This window comes from Marmota marmota, unplaced genomic scaffold (genome assembly GCF_001458135.2).
Source record: "Marmota marmota marmota unplaced genomic scaffold, marMar, whole genome shotgun sequence".
NCBI classification, from domain to species: Eukaryota; Metazoa; Chordata; class Mammalia; order Rodentia; family Sciuridae; genus Marmota; species Marmota marmota.
Window position 1 is genome coordinate 35,076,691 of NW_025999977.1, and position 20,484 is coordinate 35,097,174.

Consider the following 20,484-nt stretch of genomic DNA (forward strand, 5'->3'; position numbering starts at 1 on the left):
CTCTGGTCATTTTAATTTATGAGGCTTTCCTGCATATTTACAATATTCACTTGACAACTGAGTATTTCCCTTCTTTTGGATAAACCCCAAGGGCAACTGATCCAAAATAGGAACAAAAAAGTGATCAATACTTACGAACACAACTTGAAAAGGTAGGGTCTGGCCCATATCCCATTTTGCAGGTACATCGGTAGCTGCCCATGGTATTCAAACACTCACCATTAGGGCATACACCTTGTAGCTGGCATTCATTAATATCTGCAGGAAAACAAAAGTCATTTAGTTGAAGCCATTAGAGCCCTGTTGAGCAGATTCTAGCTATAGATTGCATTCACTTTCTTTTTCACTATAATCTCTTACTTAGAGTAAGAAAAGGATGGGGGCAGTGTTTAGCAGGTGCTAATGACCTAAAATCAAGTTACTGAAGAATTATTTAATTTACATAACAAATATTTCTTACGTACCTACCATATCCCAGGTTCTGTTTTAGATGCTAAAAATCTGCTAGTGAATAAAACTGCACAACAACAACAACAACAAAATTCTAGGCTTTGCAGAACTTACATGTTGGTTTTAGTGTATGTCAGGTATTTAAGAGCATACAGGTAAGACAGATTTTTATCCTGGAGGTATTGACAGTCTAACTATGCATACAAATATATGAAACACTAAAAAAGTAAAAAGTTATTATAAGGACAGTCATAACTTGAAGACATTCAATTATGAAATTATCTATATAGAGTCACTAAAGGAAGTTGGAGGTGGAAAAGTCTTGCGGGAGGGCGCAGGTTGGATGGATGGAGAGAAAGGGAAGGAATAATGGTGTGGGTGGACACTTAAAGCATAAGCAGAGACTGGCCAGGGGAAGGGGCTCAGGAAATGGTGAGTCAAACCTTTGGCTGGAAAAGAAATTTCAGGAAGGTAAATAGTTAGAGACAGAGCTGGTAAAAGCCAGACTAAGTTTGGATTCAATTTTATTGAGAACAAGGAGCTAAACTAAAGGATTCTGAGCAGAAGGATGTAATCAAGAGCAGGCTTTAGGAAAAAATCACCTGGCCAGCATATGGCTTGGTGAAAAGACATTGCAAGTCTGATCACTAGAAATATAAAGCAGGTAGGCGGCTGGTGACAAGCCAGGTTGGTGACAGTGAAAGTAATCAGGGAGATAAGGAGTGACTAATTTGTACTTTTTTCTTTTGAATTAAGAATTGACAATGTGTGGTGCTTGACTGGGCATCACAACACTGGAAAGTAGGAGAAAGGAGTCAGAGACATCTTATCTGAGAAAAGAGCAGAGAAAAGAGCAGGGAAACACTGTTGGTGTGGTAGAAGGAGTTCTTAGACACAAAGAATGTCAGAAGATGAAGAATTCAGTTTTAGAGTTGAGGTCACATTGGGATACCCAAATAGAAATATTCAGCAGCAATGGTGGAAGATTCTGGAAAAAAATAAAAGAGGAAAACATGGACTTGAGATCATCAGCACATTTCAATCCAGAAAAAAATCAAAATGATGTGAGAGGAAAGACAAAAATTGATGATTTTTAAAAGATTTTTTTAAGTCACTTGCAAAGGTAATTAATTAAAAATCAAAAAGGAATGTGATAAATTTTAAAAGAAAAATTGGTTGTTATTTATATTCTATCCAGTGTGACCCTTGAGGCTTAATAGACTTTGGCTGTTAGCTTTTCCATTTCAGATAATATTTATGTTCTCCCATCATTGACTCTTCTATGAACATTTATTAAGCATATTAATTTGCTAAATTAAAATTGGACACATCAATAGCAAAATAATACTAGCAGAATCATCACATAAAGTGCAAACACAGTCCTCAGTAAATAAGGCGGGGGCACTAGGGAAGAATAGTGTTACCTTAGATTAGGTAGAGGTAAGTGATGGGAGGGGAGGAGAGAGGATGTGGGGATAGGAAAGACAGTAGAATTAAACAGACGTTATTATTGTATGTATATATGTGACTACATGACCAATATGATTCTGCAACCTGTACACTCAGAAAAATGAGAAATTATGTCCCATCTATATATGATATATCAAAGTTCATAAAAGCAGTCCACTGTCATGTAAGTTAAAACAAATTTAAAAAAAAATTTAAATCATTATTCAAGCAATTTAAACATACTTCACATTCTGAGAAGCCATAGCTATCTATATGCATAGTTTTTATCGAAACCAGGCAGTTTTTAAGTTAATTTCAGTGATAAATATAACATCTGTAATGATAGTCAAACGATTAGTTAATGCATATTTGTTGCTCCAACTTGAACGCAGCTGGAAATAGGGACAGCTAGATCACACCTGGCCCAGCACCTGATCGTGTTCTTTATCAGGCTGCATGTTGTGCTGGAAGGCACATTTACACGCAACATGTAATTGAAAACATTCCCCCATAACTCATTCTTCTTAGGAAAACCACCATGAAGGAGCAGGAAGAGTGCCAAGTCCAGCTGGAGCTTACGAGGTCCAAGTGAAGCCCCTATCATATGTCCCAAGCAAAACCTCAAGCTTGGGTAACCAGCCAGTTGTGGTCAAAAAGACTGGACCAAATTTCTCCTCTCCTACTTCCCTTCAAGTTCCCACTAGGGTATAATTATCAACTTTCTTCTCCTAAATGGCCTGTACCCCTCATTCACTGGTTTGCCACTGCACATTCCATGATCACATTCTTGGGATGCAGAATTTTTCGTTGTTAGGAGGTTCCTTTTCTTCCAGCTTGCTTATTGCTTACCCCCACCCCCACCACCACCACCCCCAGATCGAACCCAGGACCTTGTGAATACTAGGGCACTCTACCACTGAGCTAAGTACCCATATCCCCCACCCATTTTTTTGGTTGTTTTATTTCATTTTATTTTGGGTCTCACTAAGTGGCTGAGGCTGGCCTCGAATCTGCAATCCTGGGTAGCTGGGGTTGCTGGGGTGTACTACCACAGTCAGCACAGGAACTTTGTGTGGCAGCACCATCCCAGCCCCACTGCTGGCTGCCTGTTAAGGTGAAGGGTGTCCCCCGTTCAGAAATGCCCAATTCATAACCACTGCTTTGTGCCTTCTTCCAATTCCTCTCCTCGGAGTCCTCTCAACATTGCTCACAGTCCTAACCATGATGCCCCCGGAAAGGGAAACAAGAATTAAGACAAAAAAAGAAAAAGAGAAAGGAAAACAGTAAGGACTATGCAAGTCTGTGGGTCTGAACAGGAAGAAACCAAAAAGTTCACCAGGAAGGAGAATCATGTAAGATTCCTCTATTCACACTCTCTGATCAGAGTGAGACTTGTGCAGTACCGCTAGCACTGACACCACCCCGATTGGTCCTAGGAACCTAGGAGGATGGATTTTCCTACTCATACAGGCTCACAATTTCTAGAAAGAGCTGTTTCCTTCAGTTGTCTGATTTTTTAAAATCATATTTTCTGAAATGCCATAAGAGATTCATTAAATCAGAAAAATGAGAAATTATACCCCATTTGATTCAAATGTATTAATTGTGAAGATCATTGTACTGTCATGTGTAGCTAATAAAAAAAAATTTCCAAGTATCCTCTCTTTGTTTTGTATACATCAATGTGTGTTAATCTTAACTATACAGCTAGATAATTTTTTACATATACATATTTAAGTGTGCATATTGTGCACATACTGTCTGATCACCAAGATCATGATGTATAATTTCTTCAAGCCCCTTCCTAGTTAACATATCTGTGCCCACAGCTAACTATAATCCTGGCTTTTATCATTCATTAGTCTTGCCTGTCCTTGAACTTCATAAAGAAAGTTATATACAATTTCCTACATAAAGAAAATTGTATATATTCTTTTATCTGACTTCTTTTACTCACTATTATGGTTATAAAATTCATCAATGTTGTTGCATGAAGTTAATTCATATTATATTTCATTGTATAAAGATCCCAAAATTAATTTATCCATTCTATTGATGGATATTTTAGTTATTTCGCATTAGAGGCTATTATTAATAATGATCTGTGGGCATTCTTACATGTATGTATTTAAAAGGTCTTGTTACATATCATATATATATATATATATATATATATATATATATATATATATATNATATATTTGGTATATACTAGGAGTAGAATTTCCAGATCACTAGAGAAGGTCTTTATTTACTTTAATAAATTATCAAATAGTTGTCCACAGAAGTTAAGCCAATTTCCATTCCCAGTAGCAGTTGTTAACACATCCTTGTTAACCTAGTACTAGTCTTTTTACTAAATTTAGTCATTCTGGCAGAGGGTAATGTTATCTCATTGTATTTTTAATTTGCACTTCTCTGATGAGTCATGACAATGAACATTTTTCATATATTTATTAACTATTTAAATATAAAAACTTCTTCTTCTAAAATTTAAACATAGATAGGAATGTTATAGGTTAATAAGATTGTCTTCTTCTCAGCACTCAGGGAGAACTCATTGGTGATTTTCTAAGTGAGTACAATATTCTTACCTAGGGGACATCTGGGGCTGCCATTAGGTACTAGGAAATACACTGAATGAACACTAGGGATATTAAAAATTCTGAAAGTGAGATAAATGATTTGATTTTTTTTTCCTAGAGCCTGCTCATGATTACATTCTTCTGCTCAGAATTCTGAAAGCCCCCTTGACAAGGAATTTCCTACCCGAAATGTCAGTAAAGTCTTCCTTGAAAAACACACAGATGTGATGAGGAGGAGAAAAAAAATGAATTTCTAAAAGCAAAAGAGACCATTTTGAAATGAGGTTTTCTGAGGAACAAGGCAAGACGGAGGTGGGAGCTGGCTACATAAAGATTTGAAGGGTCTGGTTCACTTGACTTTGCCATATCTTCTACTTTTGGACACTTCCCTGCTGTTCTGAGACTGTGTCTTGGCCTCAAGATAAATGGGTGGCTCACCTAGAAGCAAAACAGAACCCAGGCCCACCAAGTTGCTGGCTTCAGAGCTTGGTGGCTTGTGACCAGAGAGACAGTTTTAGTGCTACCCTGTCAGACCAGGACCCCAACAGGGTTCATGAGACCTAAGATGGCCCTGCAGACCTGTCCCTGGATCCTGAACACCCAGCATAGCTGCTTTAAGTAAAGCAGTCTCCTTCCTCCTGCTTGAAGACCAGCTCTATAAGACAGCAAGGGTTAAGGAGTGGAAAATCACTGATCTGAATTATTTCTGTTGACAAATCATGTTCCAAGTTTCAACAACTCACAAATTAAACTCTGAAAAGAATTCTACTCATAAATTGTTAACAGCACCCAAAGGTAAATTTTTACATCTAAAAATTACATAGGGATTCTCTGATTTTTTGCCACTTAATTCTGCCATACCCTGCTTTGTTCCTGAGACGTTTGTGGGTGGCTCGATAGTCTATATTTTTTATATTAAAAGAAAATTAAAAAATAAAAAGCTTATCCCTCACAATTTTTAATTTAGAACCTCGGAAATAAGAAACATGAGCAGTTGTTGAAAAGAGTTTCTGAGGTGATCAAACTCTCTAAGACCTTTCTAGACANAAAAAAAAAAAAAAAAAAAGAAAGAAAGAAAGAAAAAAAACATGGGACCAAACTGAACTTGTTATATCTGGATATGAGAAGTTCAAGGAACATTTCAAGAGAAGGCCATATCGGGCCAAGTTCTGTGGTATGAAACGTGATTGGCAAACTGAGTTATAATTTTTACTGAGACTTCATTCCTAAGTCTATTTTCTTTCGGAAAAGTTTCTCCCAGAACCATGTGTGCACATGTGCACACACCCACATCTGCAGAAAGAAAAAGAAAAGGCAAAAGAAAAGCTCCTATCTTTATGACAATATTTGTAATTTTACAGATAATTTATAGTTGCCAAGTAGAATTTCAGAAGTCTCGCATTTTACAGGATCAACCAACATTCCTTAATGTATTCTGATGATGTAAAAAGTATTTTAGTACTTGGTTTAAAAAAAATGGATAGATGAATGAATTTATTTATTGTTCCCCCTCTGTAGACCACTGAATTTTTCTGGAAAACTAGAATTCCATCCTTGACAGGAATGGTGTTGCCACTGTAGGTAACTCCACTCACTGGGTTAAAGAACAAAGGCCAAACTGAAGGAGCTACACTGTCCCAGAGCCAGTCACCTGCTCTCTTTCTCCATCCTAGCTGCTGGGTAAGGGCAATCTAGAAGTTTACAGAAGCAGAAACATGGAGAGAGGCTCAAATGGCTCCCACGATCCTCTAAAGTAGACAAAGCTGGTATAGCTACAGTGACATGCAGATTCACACCCTTCTCCACCTTCTGAATACATATAGAGTGTCTCAGCCTATAGGCGCTATGACACGCCTCAGACCAATATTAAGTTCAAGAATACAAAACTGCTCTTCTTCTGAGTCTAAAATAGTTGAATATTCTAGAACCATGTTTTACGGTTCAACCTTACACAAAAGAAATAAGATATCTGGTCTTCTATTAACTAGAGGGCATAAAAAAATACAGAATAGTCAAGAAATATGCATAACAAGGAGTCTCTTTAAACAACCTAAAACAACCTAAACAACCTAAAATAAAGCCCATGGGTTCAGTCCCAGGAAATGATCTGATAAGGTAGCACAGTGAGGCACAGGTCTTCCTCTCCTTTATATTGGTAAAGCACACCTGATCTCCTTGGAACTGTTAGGGATAACAGTTCTGGAGGTGAACAATAGCAATAGCAACAATAGCTAATACCATTTTATAAAGATAATTTTGTCCAATATCCTATTTTTCAAAAGGATTAAGGGATGGGGAACCTAATAGAAGCAATATCCCACCAACCAAGAACTAACTTCTGTTACCTAGAGCAATTCACTTAATTTCTCCTGACCTCAGTTTCCTCTCCTGTAAGTCAAAAGGGCTAAAGCAAATAATCCCCGTGGTTACTTGTAGCTTAAATATTCTTTGACTTCAAAACAATCTGCAAGTTGCCAGGGTCAAAAATGCCAAGGAATAAATAAAGTATGACATTTAATGCATGAAATGTTACAAATAGCACAAGTGCTCTTATGGGAAATAAATGGACTTTCATGCATCTATTCTCCTACAGGAAAGTATGTATGTTTAACAAAGTCATAATTTTCAGCTTTTTCAGTGACGCAAGTTTATACAGGAAATGAGGCATGTCTAGTAACTAACAGGAATTAGGTACAAGGTGAGAACAGTATGTGAAGATCTTTATGCTGTGTAAAGCTATGAGGCTTTCTGGAGGCTCAGCTGTGTATGTTCAGCTTTTGCTGATGGATAGAAATTCCATTATGGAATTCCATTAGCAGTATGACTTCCACTTGAAAGCAGAAAAAAAAATACCTCTTGAGATAAATACTTTCCCCAGCCAGATGGACTATTTGGCTATTTAAGAAGGATCACTTAATAGAGAAGGAAACCACTATCCAAGAAGACATAGGTATTTCTCAAACTTTCAAAGAAGCAGGTTTACACGGGGTACATGTCCCCCTGAAGGAACATGAAGACATTCCACAGGGATGCACAAGATTCCAGTACTTTTAAGGGAAGCAATTTCTAGATTGTAAGTCTTCAAATGTTTCCTTTTGAAATTATTTTTTAAAAAGTGATTTCTTAAGAATACATCTGCCACTCTTCCGTATCTATCTTCCCCTTTGCTTAGCACCCTCTTCTTTCCCAAGTTAAGGCAATCTCTTATCCAATTAGAACCTTTCTAGACTACCCAGGTACAGTGTCCTGCAGGGTAAAATTCTCATAGGCACCTAACAAATAAATTATTTTAAAATACATCCTCCTTGAGGATTATTTACTTCACAGAAAGGCCCAGCTTTGCCTTGTATGTATAATATAAATATGACAGAAATGAATCTATCATACTCATTCAATTTATTTAAAAAATGCAAATAAATGTGTGAGTTTTTCCAAAATTATTTTAGGAGATAAATGATTTAAAAAGAAAAGACTTTGAACACCAATGTTCTAGAGCAATTTTACCCAAGTGATTTTTAACAAAACACAAGCTTTGTGAGGCTTCTGCTACAGGAGGGGCCCTGTGGCCAAATATGTTTGGGGAAACTGCGTATTCTGTATACATAGCACAACAAAGAGTTCAAGAACTCCTTTGGCAAGAACTCCTGGTTTTCTTTGTTTAACTTTGTGTTTTCTACAGATTTGGCTGTGGAACCTTTTTTCACACACAATCTATTAACATCCTTCTGAATTGGTGGTCTGTGGGGTATGTTTTGTGAAATGTTGCTCTCTGAGGCTGGCCCCAAAAATTATTGTATGGGTTACAAAGATGTGGTTAAACTGGCCTCATTTAGGCCTGCCTGCTTGCCCAAGGCTCCCCTCTGGACTGTCTCACCACTATAAACGATAGCCCACCACAGGATGAATTCAATCACAAGACTCACTGAAAGGAGTCAAACCACTGTGGGAGCATCTCCCTTTCCTTCCAATCTGTCTGACTTCAGGGTAACATGATAAAAGGATTGTCAGAGCCCAGAGAACAGCTTGTATTTATTTCTTGATACATATGTGCCTCACATGGACTCGGCCGCTAATAACACACACACTCTGTTGGTCTTGGACTTCTGACTACAGTCTACAGACACTTCGCTAATTTCTCCTTGAAACATTCACCGAACTATGAATCCATCAGGGACCCTCCTCATCACTTATAGACAGCAGGCATCTGCCCGTTGATGTTATAGCCTCAGAGATTAAGGTCAAAGAGCTTTGGGAAAATACAATGTGCTAATGACTCACTTCACCACTGTCTATCCTGAGGAAATGTGAATAAAATAAGCAGACATTTCCGTTTTGAATTCAATCCCAGTGATATGAGCATAGTAAGGGGACAAACCAGAAATCTGATTCTAAAATGCATAGGAATGGGTCCCAAACTGGCTTACAAACTCAGATCAAAACAGTTGAAATTTTTACTGAAAATACTAAGCTGACTTAAACTAGAAACTGCATGATTAGTTCTAAGAGGATACCTAGGATAGTAAGATAGAAACCTCAAATCAATTAAATACCTACCAGTTCTCCCTGAGCCATTGACTATTGGAAAATATGATTTAGAATCATATAAAGAAAGTCAAGGATCCAAAGTTTCCTCTGGTATGCAGACGCTAGAGCAAAGTCAAGGGCAAAGAAGGGGGTTGAATCTCACAGACACAGAGAAAAGATCAGTGGAGCAGAAGGAGACTGAGGGTGAGGAAGGAGGGAGGAGAAAAGAAAGGAATGTGAAATGAATTTGACAAAATTACACTATGTGCATGTATAAATATACCACAGTAAATTCCACCTTTATGTATACTGTTAAAGCACCAATTTTTTAAAAAAATGAATAAATAGAAGGAAGACCACTAGAGCAGAGGAAGAGGAATAGGGAGAGGGAGGAGAGGAGGAAAAGAAGAAGTGAAGCACTGGGGACTGAAATGGAGCAAATTAAATTCCATTCATGTATGATTATCTCAGAAGGAACCACACTATTATGTGTAACTATAATGCATTAATAAAAAGTTAAAATTTTTTGAAGACTCATTAAGTACTTCACACTTTCTCATATTAAATCACTCAATATAGCAGGACATTACGATAAACTTCTGGTAGGTGGAACAAAAAGAATATTATTATATTTTTAAAGTATGGAACATCAAGTCAAGGTGACGCTAGTCTTAGTTCATAGGTTCTTTACAATTACATCCCAAATCCTATACAATAGATTCTTTACTATTGCATCCCAAAATACATAGCAAGAACAATAGAATCTAAGTTTCATCTCTTTGCACCTACCTTACTCTCATACGTATTTCCCATTTTTTTTCTAGAAATAAATATGCAGAAGAATTCCCTTAGGATAATGGAGCTGAAGGGAAATTTAGAGACAATGCTATAAATGAGCATCAATGCTTCATAAATAAAGAGATTGAGGGAAAACATGGTGAAGGAATGGGAAAAAGCATTACAGGGATTTTTTTTTTGAATAAAACCCTTAATGGATATTATCATGTTGCTTGCCAGAATTCCAAACATTAACATTGCATTGGTCACATAGATTTGAGTGAGAATCCACACAAAAAAAGAACATGCACTGGATTTGAAAATTCATAAAAAGAAACACCTGACCTGTGGTTGGGAAAGTCAGGGTATTGGATACTTTTGGAAAAGGAGGAGAAATTAAAGGTTGGGAAGGGACAAAGGGGGAGAATTCAGGAGTACAGGTTATACTCTATTTCTTGATCTGGGAGAAAACTACCCCATTGTGTTCACTTTGTGATAACTCACTGAACTCTACACCCCTGTAATTCTACTCCTATAATTTGTTCATTTTTCTATACACAGGTTATACTTTTATAAAGTTTATCTTAAAATATAATTATTCCATTCTCAGTATAATCACCAGAATTGTTTTTTCACCAAAACATTTAAATGTAGGAACAATATGGCTCTTACATTTAAATGTAAAGTGACCTCATAGTCACACAAATAAGGATTTCAATCTGGTTTTTTTCTCAAGCAAAATCCACATATACTTGCTAAGTCACTGTAAACCATCCGAGTGTAGTGAATGGATCTTTTAAATGTCTCACTGTTCTATCCATCCCTATATCCAGGCTCTTTGCCATGACTTTGCACCTCCCATGTAAAGGTGGAGTCTATTTCCCCACCCTCTGACACTCTAGGCTAGCTTTGTGATTTTCTTTTGTCACTACAGTACAGCAGAAGCAGCTTTGTCAATTCCAAATCTAGACCTGAAAAATACTGTGTGCTTCCACTGTTTCTCTTGGAATCTTGCCACCAGTATGTGAACAACCCAAGCTAGTTGCCTGGAGGATGAGGGACCACATGGAGGAGAGGCAAGTCATCCCAGCAGATGCCATCCTGGACCTTTCAGCTCCTGGCACCAACAGCTGTACGCAGATGCATGACTGAGCCTAGTCAAAATCAACCATGCCTGGCCCAGCTCAGCAAAACTGTCCCAGCTGTCTCCTGGAAGGATGAAAGTTAATTCATGATTGCTTTATTAAAGACACTGTTAAGCAATAAGGCCAGGGGGAAAAAGTGGTCTGAGAAGACCATCTCAGAATTCAAAGGAGTCAAACTTAAAAAATAGACAAAAACCTCTAGGACTATAACTATTCTACTTGTTAAAGATTTCAGAATAAAACTAAGGAGGTAAACAGCCTATTGATAGAGAGAAAGATCATTTTAAAATTACAAAATAGACAATTTAAGACAAGCAAATCTGCTATACAAATAAACAAGGAAGTTTAGAGAACTCTAGGACTTTCAAGCCAACTACTGAAATAGGCTAACAGAAGAGTTAAATCGAGATAGCAAAAGTACCAGACAGCATCTTATATCCTCCTAATGCTGGTGTTTATAGAGCAAGGCTTTAAGTTATGGCTTCCCCACCTGTAAAAAGGAGATGCGGTGTTGTAAGAAATTAATGAGATAAAAATGCACATTAAAAGTACTTTCATAAGCTGACAAATGTTAGTAACACAAAGAAGAACTGGTCTTCAGAGTTTGCCACTTTCCAACTGTGATCTTCCATTACTTAATTATTCTTTTAACCTCAGAGTTCAGTTTATTAGTTAAGAAACAAACAAACAAATGAAACTACTTTACTTGTACCCAAAGCTAGCACAATATGTAAGTAGGTAGATAAAAATGATGTCTAGGAATAATGAGCAAGAAGTAAATTTACTAATATTAAGAAAGGGAGAGTTATCAAATCAGCATTATGCAAATAATACCATATGGTTCTAAGAGTCAGGGTATTTCTCCTCTGGAAAAGGAGGAGAATACCATAAAAAGAAAAGTCCCACTAGTCAAGAGTCAAGAGTCAACTTTACAATATGACTTCAGCCTGGAGGACCTAGAGTTCAAGTAGAAGTTTCAATAAAACCACCAGGTTACCAAATTGCTACTATGAAAACAAACTTCCAATTCAAGGTGAACTTAAGAATTCTAATATTTATGTGATTGGGGGTGCAGCTCAGTGGTAGAGCACTTGCCTAGTATACACAAGGGTCTGGGTTCAACCTAGGGATTGAACATGCACACACACACACACACACACACAGTTCTTTTGTTATTCTTCTCCACATTTTTTAATGTGTATTATAGCTGTACATAATGGTGGGATTTGTTGGTATATACTAGTACATGCACACAATATAACACTATAGTTTGGCCAATATCCCTCCCTAAGAGTTTCCCCACCTCCCCCTGCTTCTCTATTCTATTGATCTTACTTTGCTTTTCATGTAATAACCCCCCACCTTTCTTTTCCTTTTTCCTCTCTAGCTTCCATATATGAGTAAAAACATACAACCCTTGACGTGAGTTTGACTTATTCTGCTTAACATAATGGTCTCAAATTCTATCCATTTTCCTGCAAATAACATAATTTCATTTTTCTTCATGGCTGAATAAAACTCCATTGAGTTTGTGTGTATTTTTTTCCTTATCCATTCACCTGTTGATAGACACTTAGGCTGGTTTCATAGTTTGACTACTATGAATTGTGCTGCTATAAACATGGATATGCACATACCAGTGGTATACTGACTTTAATTCTTCAGGCTGAATACTGAGGAGTGATATAGCTGGGTCATATGGTGGTTCCATTCCTAATCTTTTAAGGAACTTCCATATTGATTTCCATAGTGTTTGTACCAATTTAGAATCCCACCAACAGTCACACACGCAAAAAATTCTAATGTTTGTTTATTAAGAAAGCAATCAGAGCTTGTGCTGGTGCTGGACCTGAGAGCAGAGGGGTGTGATGCACCTTTGGTGTCACCTTGGGTTCAAGCAGGGCTGCACAGGTGCATAGGTCCTGGAGACAAGGGTCACTGAGTGACAATGGCAATGACGGTGAGTCCCAGAATAGGTAGGATGGAGTGGAAGCCTCATATCTTTCCTAAGTCCATCAAGTTCCTGTTTGTGGGCATGGCCGGGCTCCAGCAGGCATTAGTTCATCTGGAATATCTGACTCTTGATTCCATTCCTGCCTTCCCCAGGATGGGAGCTACAGATTTTGTTCAGCCTCTAGACCTAGTGAAGAACTAGATACAGCTAAGCAGGGAAGGGGCCAAGACAAGAGAGTATAAAATCAGCTTCCATGCCCTCAAAGCATCCTGAAGGGAAAAGGACTAATAGGCATTTACACTGGACTGCCAGCTGGTCTCCTGTGCCAGGCCACCTACATCACTACTTGCCTTGGCATTTATACCTTGCTTCTTGAGTGCCTGACCAGAGCTGATGGTACACCCCCTGACTTTCTGCTTCATGAAGGTCCTGATAGGCATGACCACAGGTACAACTGGTGCCTTTGTAGGAACACTAGCCAAGGAGACTCTTATCAGTATGACTGCTGGATGGTCAGCTTCCAGCTGACAGACACCATGCTACAAAAACATGTTTAATGCCCAGAGTCCACCTGCCTGAGAAGAGGGAGTCCCCATACTGTAGCGGGGCTGTATCTCTACAGTGGCTCAGGCTGCCCAGCTTGCCTCCTACTCCCAATCTAAGCACTTCTTACTGAACTCAGGCTACTTCTCTGACAAAATCCTGTGCCACTTTTGTGCCAGCATGATCAAAGGCCTCCTCACCACTGCCAACCTTCATCAGCACATTGTGAAGACTTGGATCCAGAACATGCAAATGATTCATGGGAAGCCAGAATACAAGAGTGGGCTGAATGGGCTGATGAAGGTTGTCCACTGTGAGGGCTTCTTCAGCCTCTGGAAGGGCTTCATACCATACTAGGCCCACGAGGGCCCCCACACTATCCTCATCTTCATCTTCTTGGAGCAGATGAACAAGGCCTACAAACATCTATTCGTTGGTGGCTGAGGTGGCAGGGGACCTGCAGCCAGTGTGCAGGGGCACCCAATCAGCCATTGCTCCTACAGTTGCTACAACCCAGGGAGCCTGGATTCTGCTGCCCTGGGCCCCTCTATTTACTTCCTCTCTGAAGTTTGGTTCTCTCCTTGTGGTAAAGGACTTTGGTCTGTCCTACCCTCTGCTCCAGTTTGCCCTGCTTGGTCTTGATTTTTATGACCACTCTGTCCCTAGCTGTTTCTTTAGAGAGCTGGGAAACTATCTGAGTATTTCTAGATTCAGCTTAGGTATTAGTTTTAGGACACAGAGGAGAGCAGAAGAGCCCCCTTCTCTGTGGGGAAACCAAGGCAGAGCAGAGGAGAAGATGAAAGCAGAAGCTATCAAGATGACCAAAGGGTCTGCAGTGGGAGGGTGTGGCTATAGCCCTTCCTTCCCATCACTGAGGACTTAATTAATAAATTGGATTGAGGACATCAAGAAGAAAAGAAAGAAAATAATCAGCATCAATGATTTGAACAGGAATATTCTCCAGGTGAGAATGATTTTATAGATAATCTCACAAAATTTTTTGAAGAGTTAAAGATTTTTTTAGCATGCTTAAGACATTAAATGACTACTTAAAAATATGAAATAAGAACAGGTAGCTATGAAAAATAATTTATTAGAAATGCTGGAAATAAAAACACTCTTAAAATTAAAAGTGCAACATAGGGGATAAAGCCTAAATGGACATAATAAGGCAGAAATTAGAAAACTGGAAGATGAACTGAGATATTCATTCAAAATGCAGCAAAGAGACAGAGAGGAGAGCAGAGTGGAGGATAAAAGCACAAAGACTTAAAGAGACATGAAAAGTAGAGGCTCTAACATTTGTCTAATAGGAATTTCAGCAGAAAGGAATGATACAAAATAATAGGTGACCATTTTTTAAATTTGAGGAAAGGCAAATTTTCAGACTGACATTCTACTCTACTAAATAAAATAAAGATAAATCCAAATATGGACACATGATCTAACTGCAGAACATGAATTAAGAGAGGATTTCAAAACACAGAAAAGATTTTTTCCTACAGAGGAAAAAAGTATTGGAAGTCAGAAGATATTGGTATAATGTAATTGAAGTACTTTTGGAAAAGAACTATTAATCCAGAATTGCATATGGCTAATCTTCTAAGACAATGAGTGCAAAAATAAAGATATTTTCAGACATGTAAAGTATATGTGTCCCTGTGACCCTAATTTTATAAAAGAAGTGCTAAAGGATATAATCTCAAAATATAGATTTGCCAAATAAAAAATGTAGTTAAACTTGAATTTCAGATAATAAATAAATACTTTTTGTGTAAGTCTGCAATTATTTGTTGTTTATCTAAAATTCAGAAGTGGATCTTCTGTTTCATCTGGCAAATCCTCCCCAAAAGAATAAAGGACTACAGGAAGTAAGCCCAGGATATAAAAAATAATGCCAACTGCCAAAATTAATTTTTAAAAGTCTGTGAATTCATGTAATGTTAAATGAGTGGAAATGAAAACTTTCTATATTTCCATTAACCATACCTCTGAAAATTATTGTAAGATGAAGATTCTTGTCTAAGCCACAGATCCACATTCTTTCAAAGACACAAGAGATTGTCATAAAGGCCTTTGGGGGGCGTTCCATTGACAAAGACTCCCTGCGGGACCAAACTCTAATCAGGCCTTCCTCTGTTCTCAACTAGGCCCTGACTTTGGGCTTCATTGTATTGTCCAGTTTTAGCAAAAAAAAAAAAATCCTACTGAGTCAGTTTAGCCAGAATCCTCCAGTCTCAATATCTGAGTGGGTGCTGCATCTTCCACCATCCCCCAGGGGATGTCTGAGTATATCCTTCAGCAAAAACATCTCCTGGTTGGGTTAGTCAGAATCTCCTTTGTAATGATGTTCCTCTTAGTAATTTCCCATCCACTGACACCCGACCCTCACTCCTGGGCTATAAATTTCCACTTTTCTTGTTGTATTCCAAGTTGAGCCTAATCTCTCTTCCTGTTGCAAAACCCCCTCGTGGTTGTCCCTGCACTATAGCAATAGTCCCTCTGAATAAAGTTAGCCTTGTTCTTTTTTCATATGAATGATATTATTATTTTAATTTAGCAGGGCTGGGAACTGAACTCATGGCCTTAAACAAGCTAGGCCAAGCACTCCATCTTTGAGTTTATTTTATTATCTAGACATTTATTACTTCTTATTCTTTTAACCAACACATTAAAAATTACAGACGCTGTGGAATACCATGGGATGTTTCAAAAATCTGAAGCACTTCATGAATTTGCTTGCACAGGGGCCACGATAATCTCTATTCCCATTCCAATTTTTGTATGTATGCTACTGAAGTAAGCACTGCTTTAGTATTATTTAACAGATGTCATAAACAATATTTTTTCTTTAACACCATGTTAAAATTAGCATAAATCCAACAATTGTTTCCCACAAAGTGCACAATTTATTGCCAATAATTTCTGCAAATGGTGCATGTGATTAATTATAAGAGACTTGCCTTAAAATTCTTAATCACTTCATCTCACCCTACCTATTTGAATCCAGCATTTTGCTATAGATCATAAATATTCTTTCCTCCAGACATGCAGGTTTTGAGGGTTTCAACTGCACTTTCTAGTTATTATTTATCCATTTTTCTCAAAAAAATCAAAGACCAGCCTTCCCCTGCCTACTCTTCACACTGAAGTTCACACTCAACATTTTGTAGTTATTAAGAGAACTGAAATGCAAGCAAGCTCTTTCTAACCATAAGAGCCTATGTATAGCTCATTTATGTGGAATATTGATCAAGACTGGAGAATCCCATTTAATAACAGAGATATGCCCCAGGAAATGTTCATTCTCTTTCCTTTGTTCAAATAAAATTTGGTTTCTAAAGGAAACCCTTCAGTGAAAGTTTTGATAGTGAGTATAACTGTGCCCTGATCTATCAGTTTTGTAAATTAATTTTATTAAAGCAAAACAACTAGTATAATAAAACGATGCCAAATAAATTCAAATTGCTTTAAATTCTAAGGATAGGAACAATGTCTTCCTCACAATCCATCATATATTCAGTTTATAGCTTAGAGTATGCCATCAATTCATGTTTGTAGAATACTAATAAAATAAAGTTTTCAAGATTATCCATGAAAAACTAACATACAGGCAGCAGATTATAAAAGTGTAGATGTTGTCCAATCATATTTTGACATTACCTATAACCCCTTGGCACATGCTAAACATGTATAAAATACTAAGTTTATTTTTCTATCCATAAACTAATAAAACTAATAAGTGATTTTAGTAGGTCAAGAGACATTTGCCATTAATAAAACATTTTACTAACTATACTGATCTCATATCCTTTTAGAAACAAATCCTATTTTTAAAACCTAGATTTACATCTGACTTTTTAAGAATGCACTTATCCCAAGGCAAAGTTATGGGCAAGGGAGAAATACTCAGATGCAGGGAACCACTGAGCTTTAGCATAAAACAGCAAGTGAGAAGTTCTTCCATTTCCACAAGGCAATATTTCATCTCTCCAGTTCTAAATCAGACTGTGAGCAAAATAATCAAATGACAAATGCTACTCTAGATGCACCAGGAAATATTACTGTATTGTTTGATATGATAAATGAAACAAATTATAACAATTTCATAATGTTGAGGTAGAGAGGCAAGGTTTAGCTCTCCATGGGTGGACACGCAATAAATCATTCCTTTGAAAAGATAATTGCTGGACCACTAGAAAGAAGGGGGAAAGTCTACGGCCATACCACCCTGAACGCGCCCAATCTCGTCTGAAAGAAGGGGGAAAAAAACAACTTCGAGGGCAATTATTTGAAAGCTCCTCAAATTAACTTGTACACAGTTGGTCCTTTGTTACAGCGCACACATTAGAGCATTAGCTCACTTTGTTGAAGGAAACAATGTAATTCTAGTTATTAATCACTTTCATTTTAAAAGTTCTTTGTAAACTGAGAAGACACTAGACTGTAAGCCCAGTGTGAAACTCACAAGTAATTGGATGCTTAATGGGTTCCTTTTGAAAATTTTGTTAGGGATAACAAAATCAAATAGCTTCAAGGCTCTAGGGAAACTAAGGGGTACATACGTAATGTGAGAAATTTCTATTTCATTTTATCAACCAATAATATCACAAAGGGTGTGAAATTAAGCCCTTCTCAAAAAAGCAATTTTAATAGATTAGGCTGAATGAAATCATAGTATTTTTATGAGTCAAACTTCTCTGTAGTGTAATTTAGCAGTACCTTCTTAAGGCCCAAGGGATAGAATTTTCTATGATACTTCACTTCAGAATCCTTGCCAAAAAGTGTAACACTGCTTTGCAAACATCCTCCAGAGACCAGATTAGCCATGCTTTGATGTTACCAACTATCAGTGGGAATAATCAGGTGGAACCATCTGATATGCTCAGCATGAGGAGACTTGCTAAAGTCTCTGTTGGCCATACCAACAGAAGGAAAATGCAAAAATCTGCAGTATTTTAAAAGAAGTATTTTTTTTAATTTTCTTAACTAACATAAGAAGTGATTACTTGCAAATTTTCATTTCTAAGTGATACATTCATAAATAAGTGAACCTTGGAACTGGCCAGTAGGAGAAATATATTGAAGAATCATCTTTTTAAAAAATTAAAACCAAATTAATATTAACTGCTTTGACTTCTACTAGCTCTCACAACATCAATTGCTCTATCTTTTGTACTAATTGCCTGCTATCTACCTTAGTAATATCTTACAAACATATATAAAACAGATAAAGGTTGCTAAGCAACTCAGTGAGACCTGTCTTTAAGTAAAATACAAAATAGGGCTGAGGATATGGCTCCGGAGTGGAGTGCCCCTGAGTTCAATCCCTAGTACTTCCCCCCCCCACCCTCACTCCCATGTCTTAAGAGTGTAATCCTAATTATCTGTATGACTGTTATTTACTCTTTCTCTGTCTCAGTTTCCAACTGGCATTGAGAATGCCCTAAAGCCACAGGATCATTCCAAAGATTCAAGGAAGTGCATAATCATATGATCAAACACATGGTAAGTGAGCCACAAATGTCAGTTCCCTTTCCCTATAATAGAAAAAGACAGTGGCTAGCTTCTGTTCTGGCTTCGGTCTACCTTAGACCCCTATGCTGAGTACTTATTATCTACGTCTGTACAAGCTACTTCACCTCTCTGGGTCTTACTTAGCATACTATGTAAACAGACAATTTCAAAGTAATGTAGGAGGAGATCCTGATGCTGTGGGGGGACTGATTCACATGGCAATTATCAGTGAAGATGTAGCATGGAGTCTAAGTAGGAGAGCAAACCCCAAGCCTAGATCAGGATCTACTTGAAAGCAGAGGTTTATGTTTTTTTGTGAAGTGCTGAGTAGCCAGCCATGAGTTGAAGGTGTGTATTACAATTCCTAGAGCAATCGCTTGAAAATAATGCTAAATGATATTTTAAAAGCCCATAGATACATTTAAATGAAATTCTAAAAAATAGTCAAATAATGCAAAAGAAGGCAAGAAAACGGAAATAGGAACAAGAAAAAGTCCTGAGGAGACAGAGATTTTAGGTCAACCTATATCCAACCTTACAAATACTTATACTATATTTCAATGCAACAAACACCTCAATTAAGAAGATGAATATCAGAATGTATTTAAAAAAAAAAAGCTAGACCCAAGTATATATTGTCCACAAGAGAATTACTATACATGGAAAAATGTACATTGAAACTTTCCAGATAGGAAAGGAGAAAAATCCATCCCCTGATGATAGTAGATTTTAACACTCTCTCAACAACTAACAAATAAGAACGTTTTCACAAATATTTAGATATTTAGCATACATCCCTAAAAAACCTAAGGGCCAAAAAAGAACTCAAAATACATTTTAGCTTAACTTAAACAAAATAGGAATATGACACAGGATTGAGGGATACCATTACTGTCAGAAGCCAGGATGATAAGAATTTATGCATTAAATGAACGTACTACAAAGGAAGAACTGCTGACATCAATGATCCACTATGAAGAAATCAGGAAGCAGCTGCAAACCAAACAGAAAGGAGGAGAGAAACGAAAGCCAAAAGCAGAAAGCAGTGAAATACATGACAAGTGTTCTCAACAAAACAGAAAATAGGTAACACTGATAAACTTTTGGCAAGCCTAATCAAGAAAAAACGAATATGGCACAAAAAAACTCATGATACCATAACCAACAGGGGGGTTGCTTTAGGTATCAAAGGGACCCTAAGAGCATATTAAGGATAAACTTCAAATAAATAAATCTGAAACTTTGAATGAAATGAACAATTTCTAAAGCAAAAAAAAAAAAAAAAAACACTAGATACTGATACAAAGAGGAAATAGAAAATCTTAATAATATAGTAATTATTAAAGAAATTCAATCTATAATTAAAATATTTTCTACAAATAAACTTCAAGACCAAATGTCTTCTTTGGTCAATTATCCACATGGTTTGTAGTAAGAGTCTGTGAGACTCTATTTATTTCAATGTACATGTATAACCAAGTTACTAATAATACCCTTGCCCTAGATGTATAAAGGGAAATGATGAGCATTAATTGGATAT

General features: G+C 37.2%; 1 protein-coding gene and 1 pseudogene across 6 annotated transcripts in view; one reads left to right on the plus strand and one right to left on the minus strand.

Annotated features, from left to right (window-relative positions):
• Nucleotides 1-20,484, minus strand: part of Ltbp1 (latent transforming growth factor beta binding protein 1) — a 389,795-nt gene that overhangs the window by 130,763 nt on the left and 238,548 nt on the right. For all 6 annotated transcript variants that reach the window (XM_015479779.2, XM_048804568.1, XM_048804569.1 and 3 more), the window contains one exon: nt 136-258. In XM_015479779.2, coding sequence (XP_015335265.2) covers nt 136-258 — 123 coding nt within the window. The remainder of the gene's footprint in view (nt 1-135; nt 259-20,484) is intronic.
• LOC107136951 lies at nt 12,610-16,982 on the plus strand (annotated as a pseudogene).